Here is a 23,194-nt window from a genome sequence, read left to right on the forward strand (position 1 = left end):
TCTCCTACCCTTCCCTATGTCATTGGTACCTACATGTACCATGACCATTGGCTCCTTCCCAGCACTACACATAAGTCTGTCTAGATGCCTCGAGAGATCCGCAACCTTTGCACCAGGCAGGCAAGTCACCATACAGTTCTCCTGGTCATCACAAACCCAGCTATCTACGTTTCTAATAATCAAATCTTCCATTACTAACACCTGTCTTTTCCTAGAAAATGGAGTTCCCTCCCCCAGGGAGGTAACCTGAGTGTGAGAGGCAACCCCAGCACCATCTGGAAGGAGGGTCCCAACTATGGGAAGGTTTCCCTCTGCTCCCATTGATTGCTCTGCTTCCCTGGGCCTTTCTTCCTCCTCAGCAGCACAGGGCTGTCTGACCAGAGGTGGGACAATTCTACAGTGTCCTGGAAAGCCTCATCAATGTACCTCTTTGCTCCTCCAGTTCCGCCACCCTGGCCTCCAAAGTCCATACGTGGTCTCTGAGGGCCAGGAGCTCCTTGCGCCGACTGCACACATATGCCACCCACCCACAGGGCAGGTAATCATACATGCTACACTCAGCGCAATAAACTGGATAGCCCCCACTCTGCTGCTGGGCTTCTGCCTGCATTGTCTCCTAGTTAATGAAAGGGTGGTTTAAAGAAAGAGGTTTTGGATGTAGTTTGGTTTATAGGTTTTAAGGGGACTAAAGGGGCACAGATAGGACCGATAAGGGACCCCCTCTCCCTTCCCACTCCCCTGCCAAACTCTCTTGCGAAACTCCCTGTTAGCAGCCCCTGGTCGCAAAGCTCCCTGGTCGCTTCTGCGCGGCTTTATAAAGCCCTGGCCGGAGTGAATGCCACGCCCACTGATTAAGGCTCAGCCAATTACCAGAGGCTTCTAGCTTTCAAACCTTCCTTTGAAGCTCACAGCCTCCAACTGCCAGCTACAGCACATGGTCCTTCAACCAACCAACCAACCAAACAGACAGACCGACAAACACAAGCTCGGCACACAGCAAGTAACCCCCAAACACAAACAAACACACACTACAGACAGTCAGTCACTTACCCCACAGATGCTGTATTTGCTCCTCCTTCACCTGGAAAACTTCCTTGTGAAACTCCCTGTTAGCAGCCCCTGTTCGCAAAGCAAAGATATACTTCTGACAAATGGAAGTGCTGTGAAGTTAAATGACTTGCACAAGGTCTCAGCAAGTTTTTGTCAGAATCAAGATTAGAAAGGCCTCCTGACTTTTAGGCAGTGCCCCTCAAACAAATCTCTTAACCTCTTTTACATTAATTTTCTCCACCACTAAAATGGGGACAATACGTTCAATTTGCAAAGCTCTGTGAGTGGAAAGTATTGTTAAGGACAGTGAGGGAACTCAACACATCCTGGTTCCTAGGCCTGCACTTCTTTTACTGGATATAAGTTGAGAGGGGCAGGTCAGAACTCATCAGAGAAGGGGTGAATAAAATAGAATGTGCCTGTGGCTGTGGAGAAAATAGAAAGTGGGTCCCTGAAAGCTGACTGCCTTACTGTGCTGCTCCAGAAGTGGCTCCTAATATAGCCAGCTATGGGGAAACTTCTGGCACAGTCTTTTCTTCTCTTTTCTTTTTGTTCCTGTAACATAGAGCTGAGCTACAAGAGCACATAAAAGCTACTGGAACCACCAGTTGGCTCCCAGACCCCTACATTGAGCAGCATGGAGCCTTCTGGTGAGTAAAGAAATGCAAGCCACAAAATAAAAAAAGAGCAAAGAAAAAAGAGAAGAAAAAACAGGAGACACAAAGGGTATTTTGTACGACTGAGTTCTGAGCCAGTCTTTATCAGTTCATAGAACTACCGTGCTCTGCAAGACCAGTAATTCCAGACTCATAGACTCATAGGGTATGTCCAGACTACCCGCCGTATCGGCGGGTAGCGATTGATTTTTCGGGGATCGATATATCGCGTCTCATCTAGCAGAGTTGACATGGGGAGCCGTGGATGTCGATCCTGCGCCGTGAGGACCCAAGGTAAATCGATCTAAGATACTTCGACTTCAGCCACGCTATTCACGTAGCTGAAGTTGCTTATTTCAGATCAATACCCCCACCCCCCAGGATAGACCAGCCCATAGACTTTAAGGTCAGAGGGGACCATTATAATCATCTAGTCTGACCTCCTGCATAATGCAGGCCACAGAATCTCACTCACCCACTCCTGTAACAAACCCCTAACCTATATCTGAGTTATTGAAGTCCTCAAATCATGGTTTAAAGACCTCAAGATGCAGAGAATCCTCCAGCAAGTGACCCATGCCCCATGCTTCAGAGGAAGGCGAAAAACCTCCAGGGCCTCTGCCAATGTGCCCTGGAGGAAAATTCCTTCCTGACCCCAGATATGGTGATCAGTTAAACCCTGATCATGTGGGCAAGACTCACCAGCCAACACCCAGGAAAGAATTCTCTGTAGTAACTCAGATCCCACCCCAGACAGGGAGAGTGAGCAGCAAGTTTACTTGGGCATGGTGTGAGAGGATACAAAAAAGGGGATGGTGGGTATCCAGCCTCCAGTCTCTCACGCTGTAGGGCAAGATGACTCCTTCTCTTCCTCATCCAGGAGCTTGTTCAGAGTTCGCAAGTGTAGGTCTGAGTCAGTTCCAAAAGGAAACTGAAAGTATGAGAGATTGAAATTTTAGGTATTGTGTAAAAATCATTCTTACCTAAGTTAACAAAGCCAGAACTGCTAAAAGATTCATATGAGATTTAGGAATGTGGATTGGGACAACTCTTTGAAGTGTTTCTGGGCTGCCACATGAACTTGATTATGAAAGATTTTCTGTTGTCAGTCCATATTAATAAAAATAATTTTAATTTGTTGATGATGTTGCTCCAGATTCTTTTGGGCCACACTTCCAAACGATTTATGACAGACATTTCTACCAAAATGAACTGACTGTGATCTTTTTTAAGTTTTCAAGGTTCAGTTCCTTGCTGTACTTTCTATGATCTCTTGCTATGAGCAATCAGTTATACTACAGAAAGCGTGTTCATATTGGCCCCTATTCAGGAAAGTACTCCTGCTCAGAACAGCACGTTTCTATGGATAAATTTAAGCACACAATTAAGTGTTTTCCAGAATCAGGGCCATAGGTCATGTTAAACTAGAAATCAACCCAAGCTATAAAATTTAGACTGTAAGTTTGCAATTCTCCCTCCAAAGTTTTGGTATGTTAGGATCCAGGGTTTTGGTTTAACCCATTAGTGAGTCAGAGTCAGAGGCTAGCTGCATAAGTTCAGATTTTGAACCCTTGTGAAGTCCAGGGGTATTTGGATGCAGAATTTTGATTAAGATCCTTTGTGTAACTCTACAAGTAAACTGTATCCAGTTTTGATTACAATTATAAAATTAAAGACAAATTGCAAGTGGCTGTCAGCTCATGCCATATCTTGTCGATAGGAGTTTGTTAACTCTAGTTTTAGGGAGGATATCAGCTTTCAAGTGCCTCATCTCATTTGTACTAGTTATTTTTTTCTGCTTTATGTGAGAATTTTATTTGCTGTGTTTTTTTTTAATTTTCTTAATCTATTTAAATGACCAGCAGCTAAGCTAAATATCATGATCTTAATATCAATGCCAAAAATATCATATGCATGAAATACTAGAAATATTCTGAAATCAAATGGTAGTAATGCTAAATATGCAAACAGAAAACATAAAGAAGATTTTGGTGCACTATGAATATTGAGGAAAATTTGGATATATTTAAACTAGCTCTAAAATATAGTAAATCATGCCTTTGTGGGCTTTCCACATCAACATCTCCATTATCTTTACAATTTCAGTGAATTATAAATGAGAAATCACTGTTTAAAAAAGGAACACCCTTTTTATGCACTTTAAAGGGGCATTTTAAAGGGAGTCATTGCGGGGATTTTCTTAACCATTTGAGGAGGTATTAGTAATCAGCAACAGCTGCTGCTTCATTTCATACTACCATCGGCTTTCCCCTCTGCACACCTATGTTACTGTTAGCATTATCCTTTGAGCTCTCAGTGTTTAGCTAGTCTCTATAATCGTTCCTTCTCCTGGCAATTTGATCAGCGCTTATATTGATATTGAGTGCTTTCCGCAATGACAAATCATTTGTTCCCTAAACAGGAGATGATTAAAATGGCAGACAAAATTGAAGTTCTTACTGATTTTCCAAAGTCTTTGAAATCAAATTATATAGATTCAAGGATATAACGTAGCATATTGCGGACGTGAAGCTAACTGTACAAATGCTAAAGTAGCATAGCTAGTTTATTTGGTTTGCTTTGTGAGGACTTCCACTTTCTATGTATTTTAGAGTATAATACAGAATTCTGGGTGTAAATGGAACATTGTGATTTGTTGTTAAATGAGATTTTCCCCACATCAGCCGTTTGCAGTGGCAGAGCTCTTAAGCGGCCACATTTATAGATGGCAGCCTGAAACAAAAATGAAAGGTTTGGGGTTTAAACATTGTTTCATCTCCTTCCAAATACTAAGATTTATTGCATTATCACAGTTGGTATTGCAGGACATGAGACAATCTCTTTCAAATCCTGATGGTCCTGGGAAAATTAGGCTAGTTGATAATTTGCCCCACCAGCAAACACTTGTGCCAGAAGGCAAATACTTAACATGATAAGTGGTGCAGCTTCCACAGGTTGAGGCTTATGAACTAAATATCTGAGTCTGACAGTTTTCTCATTTTCATTTATAAATTTCCTAATAGCAGTGAAATACTCCAAACAGAAAATTACTAGCAAATATTGAGCTCTATGGGTGTTTAAAGTCATTCATCATTGTGATTTAATACCAATGAGACCATACTGTTATTACCTAAACATACTCCTGGGGGAATTCTGCGCCAGAACATTAAAAATTTTGCAACAAAAAACTAAAAGTTTTGCACACAATGTTTCAAAATTCTGCAAAATTCTGCATATTTTATTCACCAAAACAACAATATAAGCACACCAGTTTCAATTATTTTTGGTCATTTATTTCAAAATACCTGTCAGCAAGTATGTCAGTAACAATACAGACAACAAAAAAGATTTAGGAAATGTTTTTTTACAAATAGATTCCTTACTAGGCATATTAATACAGAACTCTGAGTAATAATTCATTTAAACTACAATACAGAACCATATTTCCCGCATCCCTCAGAAGCAGTGCAAAGGCTTGAGGGAGCCAGGGGTAATGGAGGAGCTAAAAGAGAGGAAGTAAATTGTAGGGAAGGAGCCTGGGTGTGAACTTGACGGGATGTTGGGTATGGGTGGGAATGGTATGGAACAGTTTTTGGGGGGGGGCGGGGAGGGATTGTTAGGGAACTTCCGCCATACAGACCCTGGCTGACCCCTAGCCTCTCCCATTCAGTCACATCTGTCCCTGTCGGCATGTCTTCCTGCATCCCATGTATCCCTCTACCCCCACTCAGACACTCACTCCCCCCGTCCCCATGTGTTTCTGTGCCCCCACCCAGCCACTCTTCTGTCCCTATGTAGCTCTGTACCCCCTCACCCTGTCTCCATTTGTCTCTGTGCCCCCCTCAGTCACCCCTGTCCCTATGTGTCCCTGTATCCCCCATCCCCGTGTCTCTTTGCCCCCACTCAGCCACCCTCTGTCCTTATGTAGCTCTGTATCCTCTCCCCCATCACCATGTGGCCCTGCACCTCCCTCCCCCTGTGACCTTGTGTCTCCAATCCCATTCAGCCCTTGCCTCAGTCTGTCCTCCCCTACTAGCCCTTATGAGCCCCTGTCTGATCCCTCATCATTCCATCCTGTCTGTCTTCCCATAGCCCCTATCTCCTGGCCTGGCAGGTGCTGCAAAGAAGGCAGGCTCTTTCTCTTCCCTAGCTAGCCGGGAGCTACTGCTTGTCTTCTATCACCACAGTGCCCTCCGTGGGCAAAAGGCAGAACTGCAATAACATTTTGGCAGAAGTGCTATGCATCTGAAAAAGTGAGCTGTAGCCCACGAAAGCTTATGCCGAAATAAATTTGTTAGTCTCTAAGGTGCCACAAGTACTCCTGTTCATTTTGGCAGAAGTTCTTTTTTGCATAAAAAATTAAAAATATGCATGGCTCATTAATTATGCACACACAGTAGGTAGGATTTACTACAGTGATGGAAAAAATCCTTCCAATGCTGTAGTGTCTACAGCACCACAGTGGCGTAGGTGTCGCACTGTAGTATAGACATTCCCAAAGTAATGGAACAAATAAGCATTGATGGTTGTCTCAAATAGTCTCCAAAGGAGTAGACAGCTGTAGAGGTTATCTAAGTGAAAAGGAGGGTCCAGGCTGAGGACCAACATGAGGAATTAATTTATAAATACCTCTTTTCCCCACCCAACCACACAAAGCATTAGTAGTCGGAGCCCTTTTCAGTTCACCTGAGACCCTAGAATTCAAGACATTCTAAAAATCTGGGGAAGCGGTAGAGGATTAGTTTATAATGTGCAAAGAATAACTTAGTAAGTACAAAAATAAAAATAACGTAACCACACGTAATAGACTGTTTCCTGTTTTAGACCACCACCCCTCTGACAGAAAATCTTCTGCTAATTAGAAACAAGATTAAACAACTGCATCATGTATTTTTTCTTAAAGGTCACCTAACTCAGACTTAGGTAGATTTTAAGTAGATGAGAGTTCCAGGGACTGGACCATCTATGAACAATGTGCTGCTGCCCACCATGAAAATTTAACTACGGAACCAGGGAGCAAAAATTTTCTAGCTAGAATAACAGAAGCATGGGGCTGGAAGGAACCTCAAGAAATCATCAAGTCCTGTCCACTGTGCTGAGGCAGGACCAAGTAAACTTACACCATCCCTGACAGGTGTTTGTTCAACCTCTTCGTAAAAAACTCCAATCATGGGAATTCCACAGCCTCCGTTGGAAGCCTATTCCAGTACTTAACTGCCCTTATAGTTAGAATTTATTTTCCTAATACACCTCTACCTCGTTATAACGCCACCCGATATAACACGAATTCGGATATAACGCGATAAAGCAGCTGCGCGCGCCGGCAGATCAAATTAAGTTCGATATAACGCAGTTTTACCTATAATGCAGTAAGATTTTTTGGTGTCCGAGGACAGCGTTATATCGAGGTAGAGGTGTAGCTAACCTAAATCTTCCTTGCTGTAAATTAAGCCATTACTTCTTGTCCTGCATTAAGTGAAACAATTGATCATTGTCCTCTTTGTAACAGCCCCCAACATATTTGAAGACTGCTATCAGGTCCCGTCTCAGTCTTCTTTTCTCAAAACTAACCATTCCCAGTGTTTTTAACCTTTCATCATTGGTCAGGTTTTCTAAACCTTTTATCATTCTTGTTGTTCTCTTCTGGACTCTCTCCAGTTTGTTCACATCTTTCCTAAAGTTTGGTGCTCAGAATTGGACACAGTACTCCATGTGAGGCCTCATCAGTGCTGAGCAGAATGGGACAATTACCTCCCATGCTTTACTATGCCACTCCTATTAATACACACAACTATTTTAAAATAGATGATAAAAAATATATCTCCCAGATCAGTGGCACAGCTATGGGCACCCGCATGGCCCCACAATATGCCAATATTTTTATGGCCGACCTGGAACAACGCTTCCTCAGCTCTCGTCCACTCACGCCCCTTCTCTACCTACGCTACATTGATGACATCTTCATCATCTGGACCCATGGGAAGGAGTCTCTGGAAAAATTCCACCACGATTTCAACAGCTTCCACGCCACTATTAACCTCAGCCTGGACCAATCTACATGGGAGGTCCACTTCCTAGACACCACGGTGCAAATAAGTAATGGTCACATTACCACCACCCTATACCGAAAACCTACCGACCGCTATGCCTACCTTCATGCCTCCAGCTTCCATCCCAGGCACATCACACGATCCATTGTCTACAGCCAAGCACTGAGGTACAACCGCATCTGCTCTAACCCCTCAGACAGAGACCAACACCTACAAAATCTCCACCAAGCATTCTCAAAACTACCATACTCGCATGAGGAAATAAGGAAACAGATCAACAGAGCCAGACGTGTACCCAGAAGCCTCCTACTGCAAGACAAACCCAAGAAAGAAACCAACAGGACTCCACTGGCCATCACATACAGTCCCCAGCTAAAACCTCTCCAACGCATCATCAGGGACCTACAACCCATCCTGGACAATGATCCCACACTTTCACAGGCCTTGGGTGGCAGACCAGTCCTCGCCCACAGGCAACCTGCCAACCTGAAACATATTCTCACCAGTAACTGCACACCGCACCATATTAACTCTAGCTCAGGAGCCAATCCATGCAACAAACCTCGATGCCAACTCTGCCCACATATCTACACCAGCGACACCATCACAGGACCTAACCAGATCAGCCACACCATCACCGGTTCATTCACCTGCACGTCCACCAATGTAATATATGCCATCATATGCCAGCAATGCCCCTCTGCTATTACACTGGCCAAACTGGACAGTCGCTTCGGAAAAGGATAAATGGACACAAATCAGATATTAGGAATGGCAATATACAAAAACCTGTAGGAGAACACTTCAACCTCCCTGACCACACTATAGCAGACCTTAAGGTGGCCATCCTGCAGCAAAAAAAACTTCAGGACCAGACTTCAAAGAGAAACTGCAGAGCTTCAGTTCATCTGCAAATTTGACACCATCAGCTCAGGATTAAACAAAGACTGTGAATGGCTTGCCAATTACAGAACCAGTTTCTCCTCCCTTGGTTTTCACACCTCAACTGCTAGAGCAGGGCCTCATCCTCCCTGATTGAACTACCTCATTATCTCTAGCTTGCCTGCATATATATACCTGCCCCTGGAAATTTCCACTACATGCATCTGACGAAGTGGGTATTCACCCACGAAAGCTCATGCTCCAAAACCTCTGTTAGTCTATAAGGTGCCACAGGACTCTTTGCTGCTTCTACAGATCCAGACTAACACGGCTACCCCTCTCATACTTGTATAAGCATACTCACCATTCTATTGTCCAAGTCATTAAAATATTGAATAATAGCAGTCCCAGGACTGTCCCCCGTGATACCCCACTAGATATGCCCTGCCACTTTGATAGTAAACCATTGATAACTACTCTTTGAGTATGGTCTTTCAACCAGTTATACACCCACCTTATAGTAATTTCATCTAGACCATGGTTCCCTAGTTGATTTATGAGACTGTCATGTGGGACTGCATCAGAAGCCTTACTAAAATTAAGATAGATCATGTCTACTGCTTCCTTCCTATCCAGTAGGCCAGTAACCCTGTCAAAGAAGGAAATTAGGGTGAGGTTTGGCATGACTTGTTCATGACAAATACATGTTGGCTATTTCTTATAACCCTATTATCCTCTAGATGCTTAATAATTGTGTTCCCATATTTTTCCAGTTCAAAGTTAGGAATTACAGACCAATCAGCCTATGTCCTCTTTGTTCCCCCTTTTAAAGATAGATACTATGTTTGCCCTTCTCTTGTCCTCTGGGACCTCACTCATCCTCCATAAGTTCTCAAAGACAATTGCTAAGGGTTCTGAGATTGTTTCAGCTAGTTCCTTAAGTACCCCAGGATGAATTACATAAGTATCTAAATATACTTTAATGTGTTCTTTCACTATTTTGGCTTGTGTTCCTTCCCCTCCTTTTGTTAATATTAATGGTGTTGTGTATCTGATCACCATTAACCTTTTTAGTGAATAATGTAGCAAAGTAAGCATTAAACACCCTAACATTCTTGATTATAAGCTCCTTGCCTGCTAAGTAGAGGACCTACACTTTCCTTTGTCTTTGTCTTGCTCTTAATGTATTTATAGAACAACTGTTTATTGCCTTTTATGCCCTTTGCTAGATATAACCCATTTTGTGCCTTAGCCTTTCTGATTTCGTCTCTGCGTAACCATAACTGCTGTAGTGGGGCATGGGAAAAGATGTGTTTTCGTAGAGTGGCTATTTTTAGCACTTTAGAGATACTCATCAGCCCTTTGCTTTCCACCTGGAGGCAAAAATAGAAGTTCACCTTCCACAGCAAAATTGTAACATGTTCCAACTGAAGTTCCCCATTTCCTAAATAGGAAGCCACATTATGTGCTAGCTGATGCTTTTGATTCTTCTTCAAGATCAGCCCCAAATTCTGTAATCTCATGTGGAGGTGACTAAGGGGTGGATAAGTATATGGAGAGGCCCAGATTAGAGTGGCAACGTCACAGAATCCAAGAATCAGGCATAGTCTCAACAAAGGAGGAAGTTGCCATCTCTCTCACTTTCTCCAGAGGCTTTCATCTACCTGCCAGCATTACTTTCAGGATATTTTGATTTAATGTTCATGGAAGATCCTATCTGGGCCAGGTACTGGGAAGGCAAAGAGATATAAAGTTTAGATTTGAAGTGGGGAATAAAAAGTACAGATGAGTATAATCATCAGCATACAGGTAACAATAGATGAAAACCTCTCAGACCTAATTTTCAAAAATAGGATCCTAATGTTGACTTTGTAGAATGCTATTTAGGTGCTCAGCGCTTTTGAAATTCAAGCAGGTAATTAAGTATGGATTTAGGAGCTTCCAATTTTAACAACCCCTTGGCCCTCATCTTCTTCAGTAACCTGAAATCAGGGCCAGCTCCAGGCACCAGCTAAAAAAGCAGGTGCTTGAGGCGGCCAATATCAAGGGGTGGCACTCCAGCCACTACTGGGGCGGCATGTCCGGGTCTTCGGCAGCAGGTCCCTCAGTCCCTCTCGGAGCGAAGGACCTGCTGCTGAATTGCTACCGAAGAGTGGAGCAGCCCGATTGCACTGCCGTGGCTTTTTTTTCCCCCCCGCTTGGGCCAGCAAAAAATCTGGAGCCGGTCCTGCCTGAGATACACATTAAACAGCAAAAACATGGAACCCACACAATCCTATTGGAGGTAATCATTAGTGAGGACGAATGACTGTTCATCACCACCACCCCATGTCATCTACAAGAACGAGTATATCCACTGAAAGGCCTCCCTTCCTATGTTCTAGAGGCAAGCAAGCAACTCCTCATTAGAGTTTTGCCTTTGACTTCAGTCAGTATTTCACCCTGTGTGTTTTGTACACTCTGTTTCTGATGTTATATGTTTTGATTATGTAACTGTGCCCCGTATTTCAAGTGCGTAATAAATGGTAAGTAGAATTCAGAAAAGTATAATTGATTTAAAAATATGTGGACTAGAGTAGTGATGCTTTGGCTGAAGAAGCTGCATAATCCCCACATTCATGTTGTTTGGGAAGTAATTACAGGGTTTGTAATCTTCAACCAATTTGATCACAGCTTTTATTTGTGGTACTTTACAACAAGTATATAGATCATAAATAACATTTGAAAGATATGAGGTTGTGCAAAGATAATTGCACGTCTGAGTTACATTAGCACAGTGCCCCAAGCACCTTTCACCATCCCTTCTGAATTGTATAGCTTCACTTTATGAAATGCATTATTGCTCTCATAGAATGTTTTTATTGCTGCAGAAGGGCAAACTAAAATTAATAAAATGCAGTTCCTGATTACCACTCTGTGTGACTATTTTTTATTTTCTGAGCCCTTCTTGGCCAGTCTCATTCCTTGGCGTGTTTTTACATATATGGATACATAAATTTGGTGTCTCTACCATTTTGAAAGATTTTAACACTGTGAGAGGAATTTCCCATAGATATAACGGCTAGTACCAGCAAAACCAGGCAAATGGCAAAATTTTAACTGTAATCCTTGTATCAATCCTTGCAACTAATCACACTCAGCGCAAAAAAGATATTCAGTTGAATAGTGTGTTCAGGTTACAAACACTACCAGAAACAATCATATGTTTTGTGTAGCAGAATCAGAATACTGTTCCTGCTGTAGGCAAAATGCAGTTTCAGCTGCTTCCGGGTCTTCAGGTAACAGTCAGAATTAGAGAGCAGAATTCATTATGTTAATTGGAAGCTAAGAGTTATCTTACAGTCCTTCTTTCAGGGGTCGTTCTGCAACAGGGAAAGTGATGATATCGTCCCAAGTTCTGCCCACAGACCAAGCTCCACCCGCTTATGATAGCTATATGAGATGCCATTCACAGTAGACTGGGCAGAACTTCATACTCCTTCTTCGTAATGTTTTTCTGTTATCTGTAGTAAAACTGTTAACAAAGTTGATGTTGTTTAGGATTCAGAATCACCACCCCATTAATATGACTAGGGCAGTTCACACCTCGCAGCTAATGTGTCAGGATGCCTACAGACTCAGGAAGTCAGGACTACTTGAGGGTATGTCACATTGCAAAGGTAATTTTTGAAATCAAGGGCATGTCTACATTTCAAAATCTTATTGTAGTCAAACATGTTTGTGAAGAGTTGAGCAGAAACTATCGGAAGCCTGCATCCCAAGAAAGGGGGAAAAAAACCACAGGCAGGAGTTGTAGACCAAGCTGGATGAGCAAGCATCTCAGAGAGGTGATTAAGAAAAAGCAGAAAGCCTACAAGGAGTGGAAGAAGGGTGGGATTAGCAAGGGAAGCTACCTTAGAGAGGTCAGAACATGTAGGGATAAAGTGAGAAAGGCTAAAAGCCAAGTAGAGTTGGATCTTGCAAAGGGAATTAAAACCAATAGTAAAAGGTTCTATAGCCATATAAATAAGAAGAAAACGAAGAAAGAAGAAGTGGGACTGCTAAACACTGAGGATGGAAAGGAGGTTAAGGATAACCTAGGCATGGCCCGATATCTAAATAAGTACTTTGCCTCAGTCTTTAATAAGGCTAATGAGGAGCTTAGGGATAATGGAAGGATGACAAATGGGAATGAGGATATGGAGGTGGATATTACCACATCTGAGGTAGAAGCCAAACTTGAACAGCTTAATGGGACAAAATCGGAGGGCCCAGACAATCTTCATCCAAGAATATTAAAGGAACTAGCGCATGAAATTGCAAGCCCATTAGCGAGAATTTTTAATGAATCGGACTCAGGGGTTGTACTGTTCGACTGGAGTATTGCTAACATAGTTCCTATCTTTAAGAAAGGGAAAAAAGGTGATCCGAGTAACTATAAGCCTGTTAGTTTGACATCTGTAGTATGTAAGGTCTTGGAAAAAAATTTGAAGGAGAAAGTAGTTAAGGACATTGAGGTCAATGGTAATTGGGACAAAATTATAACATGGTTTTACTAAAGGTAGATCGTGCCAAACCAACCTGATCTCCTTCTTTGAGAAGGTGACAGATTATTTAGACAAAGGAAATGCAGTAGACCTAATTTACCTCGATTTCAGTAAGGCATTTGACACGGTTCCACATGGGGAGTTATTAGTCAAATTGGAAAAGATGGGGATCAATATGAAAATTGAAAGGTGGATAAGAAACTGGTTAAAGGGGAGACTACAACTGGTCGTACTGAAGGGTGAACTGTCAGGCTGGAAGGAGGTTACTAGTGGAGTTCCTCAAGGATCAGTTTTGGGACCAATCTTATTTAACCTTTTTATTACTGATCTTGGCACAAAAAGTGGGAATGTGCTAATAAAGTTTGTGGATGACACAAAGCTGGGGGGTATTGCTAACACGGAGGAGGACCGGGATATCATACAGGAAGATCTGGATGACCTTGTAAACTGGAGTAATAATAATAGGATGAAATTTAATAGTGAAAAGTGCAAGGTCATGCACTTAGGGATTAATAATAAGAATTTTAGATATACATTGGGGACACATCATTTGGAAGCAACAGAGGAGGAGAAGGACCTTGGAGTATTGGTTGATCACAGGATGACTATGAGCTGCCAATGTGATATGGCCGTTAAAAAAGCTAATGCGGTTTTAGGATGCATCAGGCGAGGTATTTCCAGCAAAGATAAGGAGGTGTTAGTACCATTATATAAGGCACTGGTGAGACCTCACCTGGAATACTGTGTGCAGTTCTTGTCTTCCATGTTTAAGAAGGATGAATTCAAACTGGAACAGGTTCAGAGACGGGCTACTAGGATGATCCGAGGAATGGAAAACTTGTCATATGAAAGGAGACTCAAAGAGCTTGGCTTGTTTAGTCTAGCCAAGAGAAGGCTGAGGGGGGATATGCTTGTTCTTTATAAATATATCAGAGGGATTAATATTAGGGAGGGAGAGGAATTATTTAAGTTTAGCACCAATGTAGACACAAGAACGAATGGGTATAAACTGGACACTAGGACGTTTAGACTTGAAATTAGATGAAGGTTTCTAACCATTAGAGGAGTGAAGTTCTGGAACAGCCTTCCAAGGGGAGTAGTGGGGGCAAAAGACATACCTGGCTTTAAAACTAAGCTTGATAAGTTTATGGAAGGGATGGTATGATGGGATAGCTTAATTTTGGCAATTGATCTTTGATTACCAGCAGATAAGTATGCCCAGTGGTCGGTGATGGGATGTGGGATGGGATGGGATCTGAGTTACTGCAGAGAATTCTTTCCTGAGTGCTGGCTGGTGAGTCTTGCCCACATGCTCAGGGTTTAGCTGATCGCCATATTTGGGGTCGGGAAGGAATTTTCCTCCGGGGCAGATTGGCAGAGGCCCTGGAGGTTTTTCGCCTTCCTCTGCAGCGTGGGGCATGGGTCACCTGCTGGTGGATTCTCTGCAGCTTGAGGTCTTCAAACCACAATTTGAAGACTTCAATAACTCAGACATAGGTTAGGGGTTTGTTATAGAAGTGGATGGGTAGGGTTCTGTGGCCCGCTTTGTGCAGGAGGTCAGACTAGATGATCACATTGGTCCCTTCTGACCCTAAAGTCTATGAGTCTATGAGTTAAGTTAAATGACAATCCATATGACTGACCGGTCAGTGTAGACCAGGGCAAACCATGTTCAGCAGCATGTGAGCTAGCTGTGATCAAACTGTGTTTCCAAGGCATTACACATTTAAAGTGTGGTACGTAAGAGCAAAGAGTTGAAGTGATATTGTGACACCTTTCTTGCCCCAAAAATGTCTTGCTGTCATTGATGATATCCTAATGTGGGTTGCATATATCATCATCATCATCATGGGAAATTCCAGAAGGATGTAGACTCCTTGCAGATTGAGTGCCACCTGGATCAGTCTTTATCTAGGTCCTTAAAGTGGTCTGGCTGGATATTCAGTTTATGTCCATCATTGCAATCTGATTACAGTACCAAAGCTTTTGGCAACCTTGTGATTGCCAACTATGTAGCAGCATTATTTTGTAAACATGCTTTGGAATTCATTGATATTCCATCTGACAATATGTATGAAATATTGTAAATATAATAAAGTTAATATTTTAATGTCACATGGACTTCTATGTATTTTTCTCAAATAAAGAAATCATGAAACACTACTTCAATATTTTCTCTCGCAAGGTCATTGACATGCCTGAACACAATCCTGGAGATATGGGAGGAACAATGAGACTGGGAAAAAGGAGGACTGTTTTCAAAACAGAAGACTCTGTCCTAAGTAAGTTACTTCTTGCCCGTTTATTTTCTCTCATGATAAAAATACCGTCTGTCTCATATTTAAAAGCCTAAATGAATTGTGCCAAACATGTTCTTGTGGTTGCATTTATTGCCTCTCCTCACACACCATGCAGTCCACATTTAAAATGTTTCCTACCCTGAAAAGCAACTACACAAATAGCATTTTTTATTCATCTGATTAGTTCCTGGGGTGAATCTTTTTAGTATCTATAAACAACATCTACTAAAGACAGATTAACAGCCCTCTCTTCCCGTTCTCCCTGTTTAAAGGGTGTGCAGATGAATCACCCACTATCAGAGAGGCACTGGAGGGGAAATGTACAGCTTCACTCTCTTTGTCCCACTTTCACTTCTCTCCTCCAAGCACCAGATAAAATGGTCACTGTGAGGGGAGCTGGCACAGACTGGTGGCTCTGCAGGCAGCAGTGGGAGGACAGGAAGCTCAGCACACCAGGCTGGCTTCAACATGTTAGCTCCCCAGCAGTGCTCCTCTCTCCAGAAGGATGGACTACCTTAGATGCCCCCACATTGCCAGATTCTTTACAAGGGCACAAGCATTCCTTATTGTCCAGAACAGGCTGCTACTGCTGCCTCTCTCTTTTTTGATGACACACCTGTACACTCAGCAGGAGCCAGGACTTCCAGCAAGAGAAGTGGGTGGGTCAGTCAAGAAGGACATAAAGCCTCCCTCTATAAAATATTGCAGTTTTATTTTTTAAATTAGGTTCAGTTATTTATGCAGTGTGATCCTCAGTTTTTCAGAATGTGACATTGGTGGTTCCAGCCAGTTTTGTGGTAATAACCCTCTCTATTTTTGTGTTCAGCTTACAAGAAGCACAAAGAGAGGAGAACAAATATTGAGTCCAAATCTACCCTCAGATGCTCACATGCAGCTCCCACTGGAGCGGTGAATGAAATTCTAAGGGTAGAGATGGAGCCATATTGAACAAAGATATTTGTCAGATATACTCCTGCCGAGAGGGTGTGTCAGAAAAAAGGTCACATGGGAACATCAGTGTCATTATTCCCATAAAATAAACATTGATTTATGAATTACTAATATAATCCATTGTTGCTCATCATGGAAGAATAGTCCATTTTTATTCTAATGAATTTTCTAATTTTTTCACCATCAAGATCCCTGGCATTAGCGTTCCTTGAACTCCAGTAATGTTTAGCAAATGTTATTTATCCAGCCTGGCATGTCACAGCAGACACCAAACCCATTATTTTTACTGCCTTGGAAGCTGAAGCACACTTGGATGATATTATACATGAATGATAGCCAGCGTGCTTCACATTCATTCCCAATGCTCTGTGTGGATTTAATCCAGTCATGTTCATTCTAGCCAGAATTCTAGGGCAAACAGACACTGCTTACCTTCTCTCATCTGATATGTTCCTTCTGATCAACTTAAAGGATGCCTGTCTGCGTGAACTTCCACAATCCACTGCTAGAGGACTCAGCCAAAAAAATGAAAAAAATAGAGGAAGTGAATAAATTCTGAAACTACACTGGGAATTCAGAATCTTGTCTAAGTGCATCATTCCATTTAGTAGACAGGAACTTCAGCTATATCTTAATGTGTCCATCACACAAAGAAATTACCCATTAAGTAACTAATGGACCATTTTTTTTCAGAATGATAAATATACTATGCTATGAGTGACATTCCATTCAGACAATACAGAAAAATACTTCATTCTTTCCCCCAAATAATTCTGTACCCAAATATGGTACAAAGTCCCCAATAATATACATGAGATTACTTGTTGATAAAGTGGGATTAGTCAGGAACAAAAGAATGCTACAAAATAGAAATCTTTGTTTATGATAAGTAATTCAAATACCCTTTATTTCTGGTGATGCATTTTTGGCCCAGGCAGATGTTACAAAGAGTCATTTTATATTGCTCCTTGAAGCCATCCCTTTAATGAAACCTTCCTGAGCTGAATGTGCTTACTGAAGTGTAACATGTTTGCCTCTATTTTAGCAAATATTTAAAAATATACATCAGTGCAAGACAGTGGCTTGTAATTAAGATATGACTGAGTGTCTGGTTTTTTTCCTGGGAACTTGTGATGGGGTGGACTAGGCTCAGAGCCCCCTTTTGGAGGCTTTGGGGTCCTACCACACTCTGTCCCAGAGAGGAGCAGATGAGAAGCCCTCCAAGCATCCTAGAGTGGCTGCAGGGGAAGCAACCAATCTGAAGGGCTGCAGGAGGGGCCAGGAGGGCCCTATAAAAAGGAGCTGCAGAGCCAGAGGCAATCAGTTGCTGCCTGGATCTGGAAGAGAGAAAACTCTGTTGCTGGATGGCTGAAAGAACATCAGGACTATGGACAGCTCAGTGTGGACAGGGACCAAGAGAGCTAAGAGGTAGCTCCTGGCTAACTGCTGAGACAGAGTAAGGACAGCCTGAGGAGGGCTGCAGGACGACAGTGTCTCTAGGGAGGAAGCCCTGGGGTATGGCCCCATACCAGGGCTGGGAGAAGGTAAAGATTGTATACCCCGAAAGGGTTTTGTTCTGTTGCATCTACAGTGTGTGTGACTTGACTGGAGGGCTGAGTGAGTCACTGAAGACGCATTGAAGAAACCATCGACCAAGTCGGGGTGCTCCTGAAAAGCAGGTGCTGACCCCATTACAGAACCAGATATAGTTGAATTAATATTTTGAGAGAATTCACCTTCCTGCCCTGCCCTGTCCTATAAACTTCCAGTACAGTGGAAGAGATCAGAATATCATATGTAAACTCCTGAGAATCCATGTTCTCCAGGTGATCACTCACTATTCCGTGGATTAGTGAGTTTCTCCTAAGAGAAGCATGTGCCACCAGCTATATAAGAGTGCTGGAGATACTTTCTTCTTAAATTAAAAGACAGTACTTTACGTCACAAAGACTGTTTCACTGATTTTAATACGAATTTAAGCAATCCGGCATTGCTTTCCTTCACTTACCTGTTTTTAAATACTGCTGATGAAATTTGTAGAAAACAGCGTAACTTAAGAACTCATATGACAATCAAGTGAAAACAGTATTTTCTATAAAGTCTTTAACCATAAAGACAAAAACTCAAAAAAGAAATTGAGCCTTTTGGCCAGACTCTAATCTTAGCATGGGGGCTTCTGCTGGGCTATGGTTAGGGCTTGGGCCAGCGGGAGGTCCCTGGGCTAAGGTTGGGGCTGGCAGAAAGTTGGGTTTGGGACAGCTGGATTGGTGTCCCTGGGTTGGGGTTGGGGCCAGAGCCAGCAGAAGCCTTTAGTTTAGGATGAGGATTGGAGCCAGCAGGCGACCCTTGGGAAGGATTAGGGTTGGGATTGGCGGAGGTTCCAGGACTAGGGTTAGGGTCGGGGCCAGCAGAAGCCAACGGGTTAAGGATAAAGTTGGGATTTGCAGAGTCTGTGGCCAACAGAGGCTAGGGCTATGGTTGGGGTCACTGTGCAGCCCCCAGGTTAGAGTTGGGTCTGATAGGTAGCCCTAGGCAAGTGTCAGGATTTGGGGTGGCAGACATACTCATGCTAGGGTTTGGGTTGAGACTAAGAGAGGCCTTCGGGTAAGAGCTAGGGTTCAAATCAGTGGAGGACTTCAGGTAGGCAGACAGCCCTGGACTAGTGTTGGGTCTGGCAGATGCCCTGAGTCCAGGGTTAGAATTTTGCCCAGCAGAGGCATCTGGGTTATGGATAGATCTGGGGTTGGCAGGCAACCCTGGGATACTGGTATAGTTGGGAAGGGCAGTGGGTTCTGGGCTAGGATTGGTACTGGGGCCAGCAAGGGTGTCTATACTGCAGCTAGGAGTGAGACTACCAGCTCAGGTAGATAGACTCATGCCACTGGGACTTGAGCTAGCATGCTAAAGTAGAGTATAGATGCTGAAGCTCTGGTGAAGACTCGGACTAGCCACCTGAGCTGAGACCCAGGGGGTAGGTGATTTTAAGAGCCTAAGCTGGCACCTGAGCTGCAATATCTCCACTGCTACTTCTATTGCACTAGCTTGAGCCTCACTAGTGTGAATCTGTCTACCTGGGCTGGGAGACCCTCTCCCCACTGCAATGTAGACATACGCCAACAGGCCCTGGTTTGGGTTAGGGGTGAGGTGCTAACTATAAATCTAGCCCTGGTCAATCACTTGACCCCAAACTTAATCCCAGCCCAGAACTTCTGCCAGTCCTATCTGCAGGACTGTCATGAGAGCTTCTCCTGGCCTGAATGCTAACCCTAACCTAGGGCCATATGCTGGCCCCAGCCTTAACACCAGCACTGGACAACCTGCCACACTGAAACCAAATCTTACCCCAGAAACCCTTGCTAGTCCCAACCCTAACCCTAGCCCCAACTCAAGGCCCCCTCCTGGTATAAACCATAATCTGAGTTGCAGGACACCTGTTGGCCCCAACCATAGCCACAGCCCTGGGCGACCTGCCAAATCCAAACATAAATTTAGCCTAGAACTTCTTGCCAACCCAAACCTTATCTGTAGCACAGGGCTGCCTCCTGGTCCAAAGTTTAACACTAGCCTGGGATTGCCTGTTGGCCACAGCCCTAATCTTAGTACTGAAGCCTCTGCTAACCTTAACCTTAGTCAGGAGGCCTTTGTCCGGTCACAACCCTAATCAAAGTCCAAAAGCTAACCCCAACCGGGAGCCCTCTGAGCCCTAATCCAGAACCCTCAGGCAGCTCTAACTGTAACCCAAGCCTAGCATGCTCTTCCAGCCCAACCTTTACCACAAGGGCACCTGCTAGCCCCATCCTTAACCCTACCCAAGGGCCATCTGCCAGCCTCAAGCATAACCCTTAGCCCAGAGCCACCTGCCAGCCCCAGTGCCAACCTAGCCTGCAGCTCACTGATAACCCCAAACCTGTTTGGCTGGGGAAATTCAAGCTGCTTATATTGCCCTGAATAATGAGCAGGCCAGAGACTATGAGGGAATCAAGACAGCCATCCACTGAGATATGAGCACAGAATTCTAAGGCGCAAGGATTATGAGGCGGCACGGCCCCAGTCATTTGCCCAAAAGTTTATGGATTGGGCCACCTGTTGGCTGAGCTCAGATATCCAAACAGTGGGGAAAATAATGGATGCTCTGGTGTTGGAACAGTTCCCTCAGGGCCTTACCAAGAACATACAGGTGTGGGTTAGATGGCATCAATCTGGCACTTTGGATGCATTGGTAAAATTGATAGAGGGGTTCACAGAGGAGGATCTCCCCAGGACAGAGGGCCAACTCCATAAAGGATCAGAACTCAGAAGGAAGTTTGGGGAATCCACACTGGCCAGGAGTGTGGAGAGGAAGAAGGAAGATCACAGAGGAGCTCTGGCCTGGGCTCAATCCATGACATGTTTCCTGTGCAGGTGTCAGGGTCACTTGGAAAAGGACTACCTGAACATGGAATGTAGGTTTTCTGAGTTTTGCATCTGAGACAGGACTGGAAGGAAGGAAAAAAGGAAAAATTGTCCTCCATTCCAGTAATGGTGAGAAGGAAATGTCAACTGGTAGACACAGTTCCCCTGATAGATAGGGCCTCTGCTTGCTCCCCAGTCTGGCAGGAGTTGGTGCAACCCCACTGGCTGGTTCCAGGGGCAAGTGTGAGAAGAGAGTGTATTCATGGAGATAAAAAGGGCAGAGGTACCCCTGGAAATCTGGAGGAGGTAACTGGAAGCAAGCTTGGGTAGTGAACAGATTGCCCCACTCTGTTGTGTTTTGTTGGGTGCCAACTGGAGCACCTTCCTATTAGGAAAACAAGGTGGTGTTGCGGGCCACAGATGGGGAAATGGAAAACCTGAGTGGGAGGAAATGGATCCCTACAGCAAGGGAAATAACAAACCAGCAGGAGCAAATTTAGAAATCTCTGGGGAACAGAGCCTAACACAGGTGGAAAGGGAGGAAAACAGAGTCCTGCAAGAGACTGAGCAGGAGGCGATAGGAATTAAGAAAGTAGGAATGGTGGAGAAAGACAAGCAGAGATCCTTAGTAGAGGTTGAGGGGCCCAGGGAGTATCCCATGGTGCACCCCCAGGAGAAGCAGCTCAGGCACAGTTTGGAGGGTTAGGGGAGCCCAAGGACCTGATTAATCAGAGGAGTGCCCTCGATCCACTGCCAAGTATAAAGCGATGGAATAGGAAGAGCAACCCCTCAGGATGCACATTGTGTGATGACGTGTGGACTGCAATGGAGCTGTGGGGACATCCTCCCCCCACCAAGCATGGGTTCTGTGGATGGAAAATGGGTGGACACTACAAGAACAACCTTGATGATCACCCTAGGGACCAAAAGCAACCCTCCACAGTGTGACACCTCTGCTAAGCAAGGGAAAGCACAGGGAAAGAAAAATCTGATTGTCAGATAACAGAGGGAGATGGGTGTCAGAGTGCAGGGGCAACAGCGGCTGAGCCAGCACTCTGATCACTGCAACTCCAGTTAGTTGTACCTTAGCACCTTGACTATGGGCATTGTGCCCAGATGATAAGCTGAGATGGGATGGATAGAGTTAAAAGACTAATTAACTTATTAGCCCAGAAGGTACAAAAGGTGCAGGAAGGAAGTATGGAAGGGGAAAGAGAGTGGGGGAGGGGCCACCCCAGCGCCAGGCCAGCTGCCTTGTAGCTTGAGTCACAAGAGATATCTCTCCTCCTTGGCACAGAAGCTGAGGGCTCCATGGGACTGTTGATATGTTGCAGCACAGTCTATAAAGGTTCTAGAAAAGAACCCTGTAAACGAACCACATGAGGTGTTTTACCAGAAGAAAGTCTCTGAGCTGTTTGTGGTCTAGAAAGTAGGACGGAGCAAGTCTGCCCTGCCACAGGCTGGCAGAGGTCCCCTAGCTATGGTTACAGTTAGTTACTGGTGGTCCCAGTTTAAAGTTGGGGCCAGCAGTGCTTGCCAGACTAGAGTTAGGGTTGGGGCCGGCATTCACCCTTGGGTTTGTGTTACAGTCTGTGCTGGCAAGGAGTCCTGGGCTGTTGCTAAGGTTTGTGTCAGCAGGCAGCCCAGTGCTAGGGTTAGGGTTCAGTCCAAAAGGGTTCTGGGCTGTGAATAGGGCCCTAATCTTAGTCCTGCCCTGCCCCCCAACCCTCCCAAACCATAGTCTAGGGCCAGGTGCCAGAGACAAGCCAACTCCCCAGCCCTAGCTTAGGTCTACTTCCCAGCCCCACAAACTAATATATTAGTGTTCTGTTTTTTGTTTCTTTGGTTTTGTAGGGTCAAAATGGAAAAGTGGTTTAAGTTAAGATACTTATCATAGCTGATAGGCAAAAAGAAATATCATATCGGAGATTCAGTTTCAGCCATGTTTCAAAAGGTGCAATAATACTTAATGTAGGGCACCTATTAGCAGGTCTCATTTACAAAGGAAATAAGTTGATGATAAAACTTTGATACAATACAATTCTTTGTCCATCAACAGATTCAGACGTACTTGCTACATTATCATCCTGTTCATTTTTTCTGCCTGCAGCATTCATCTGGGATATGAAAAAATGTTTAGCCTTCTCAGATTTGTAGACAGTAGCTTTTTGAGTTTTTAAGATCATATGTAATTCGGCAGGAAATGAAAGTGCAGTATATATACCCATTTAAAAGAAAAAGTGCTTTTAGAGATAATGGCTTTTTGACAATCAGCTATGTGGCCTGGGTAATACTAGAGAAGATATGGATACACACTTCATCATGTATAATCTTTTCCTGTTACTATACTGCAGTTATTATGTGGTCCTTATCTTCTTATAGAAAGG

General features: G+C 43.8%; 1 protein-coding gene across 4 annotated transcripts in view; it reads left to right on the forward strand.

The window, feature by feature from the left end:
* The window catches only part of CTPS2 (CTP synthase 2), a 165,507-nt gene that overhangs the window by 128,671 nt on the left and 13,642 nt on the right, over nt 1–23,194 (forward strand). For all 4 annotated transcript variants that reach the window (XM_050963699.1, XM_050963701.1, XM_050963700.1 and 1 more), the window contains one exon: nt 15,350–15,446. In XM_050963699.1, the coding sequence (XP_050819656.1) occupies nt 15,350–15,446 (97 nt within the window). The remainder of the gene's footprint in view (nt 1–15,349; nt 15,447–23,194) is intronic.

The sequence above is a fragment of the Gopherus flavomarginatus genome, chromosome 1 (assembly GCF_025201925.1).
Source record: "Gopherus flavomarginatus isolate rGopFla2 chromosome 1, rGopFla2.mat.asm, whole genome shotgun sequence".
In the NCBI taxonomy this organism is placed as follows: domain Eukaryota; kingdom Metazoa; phylum Chordata; order Testudines; family Testudinidae; genus Gopherus; species Gopherus flavomarginatus.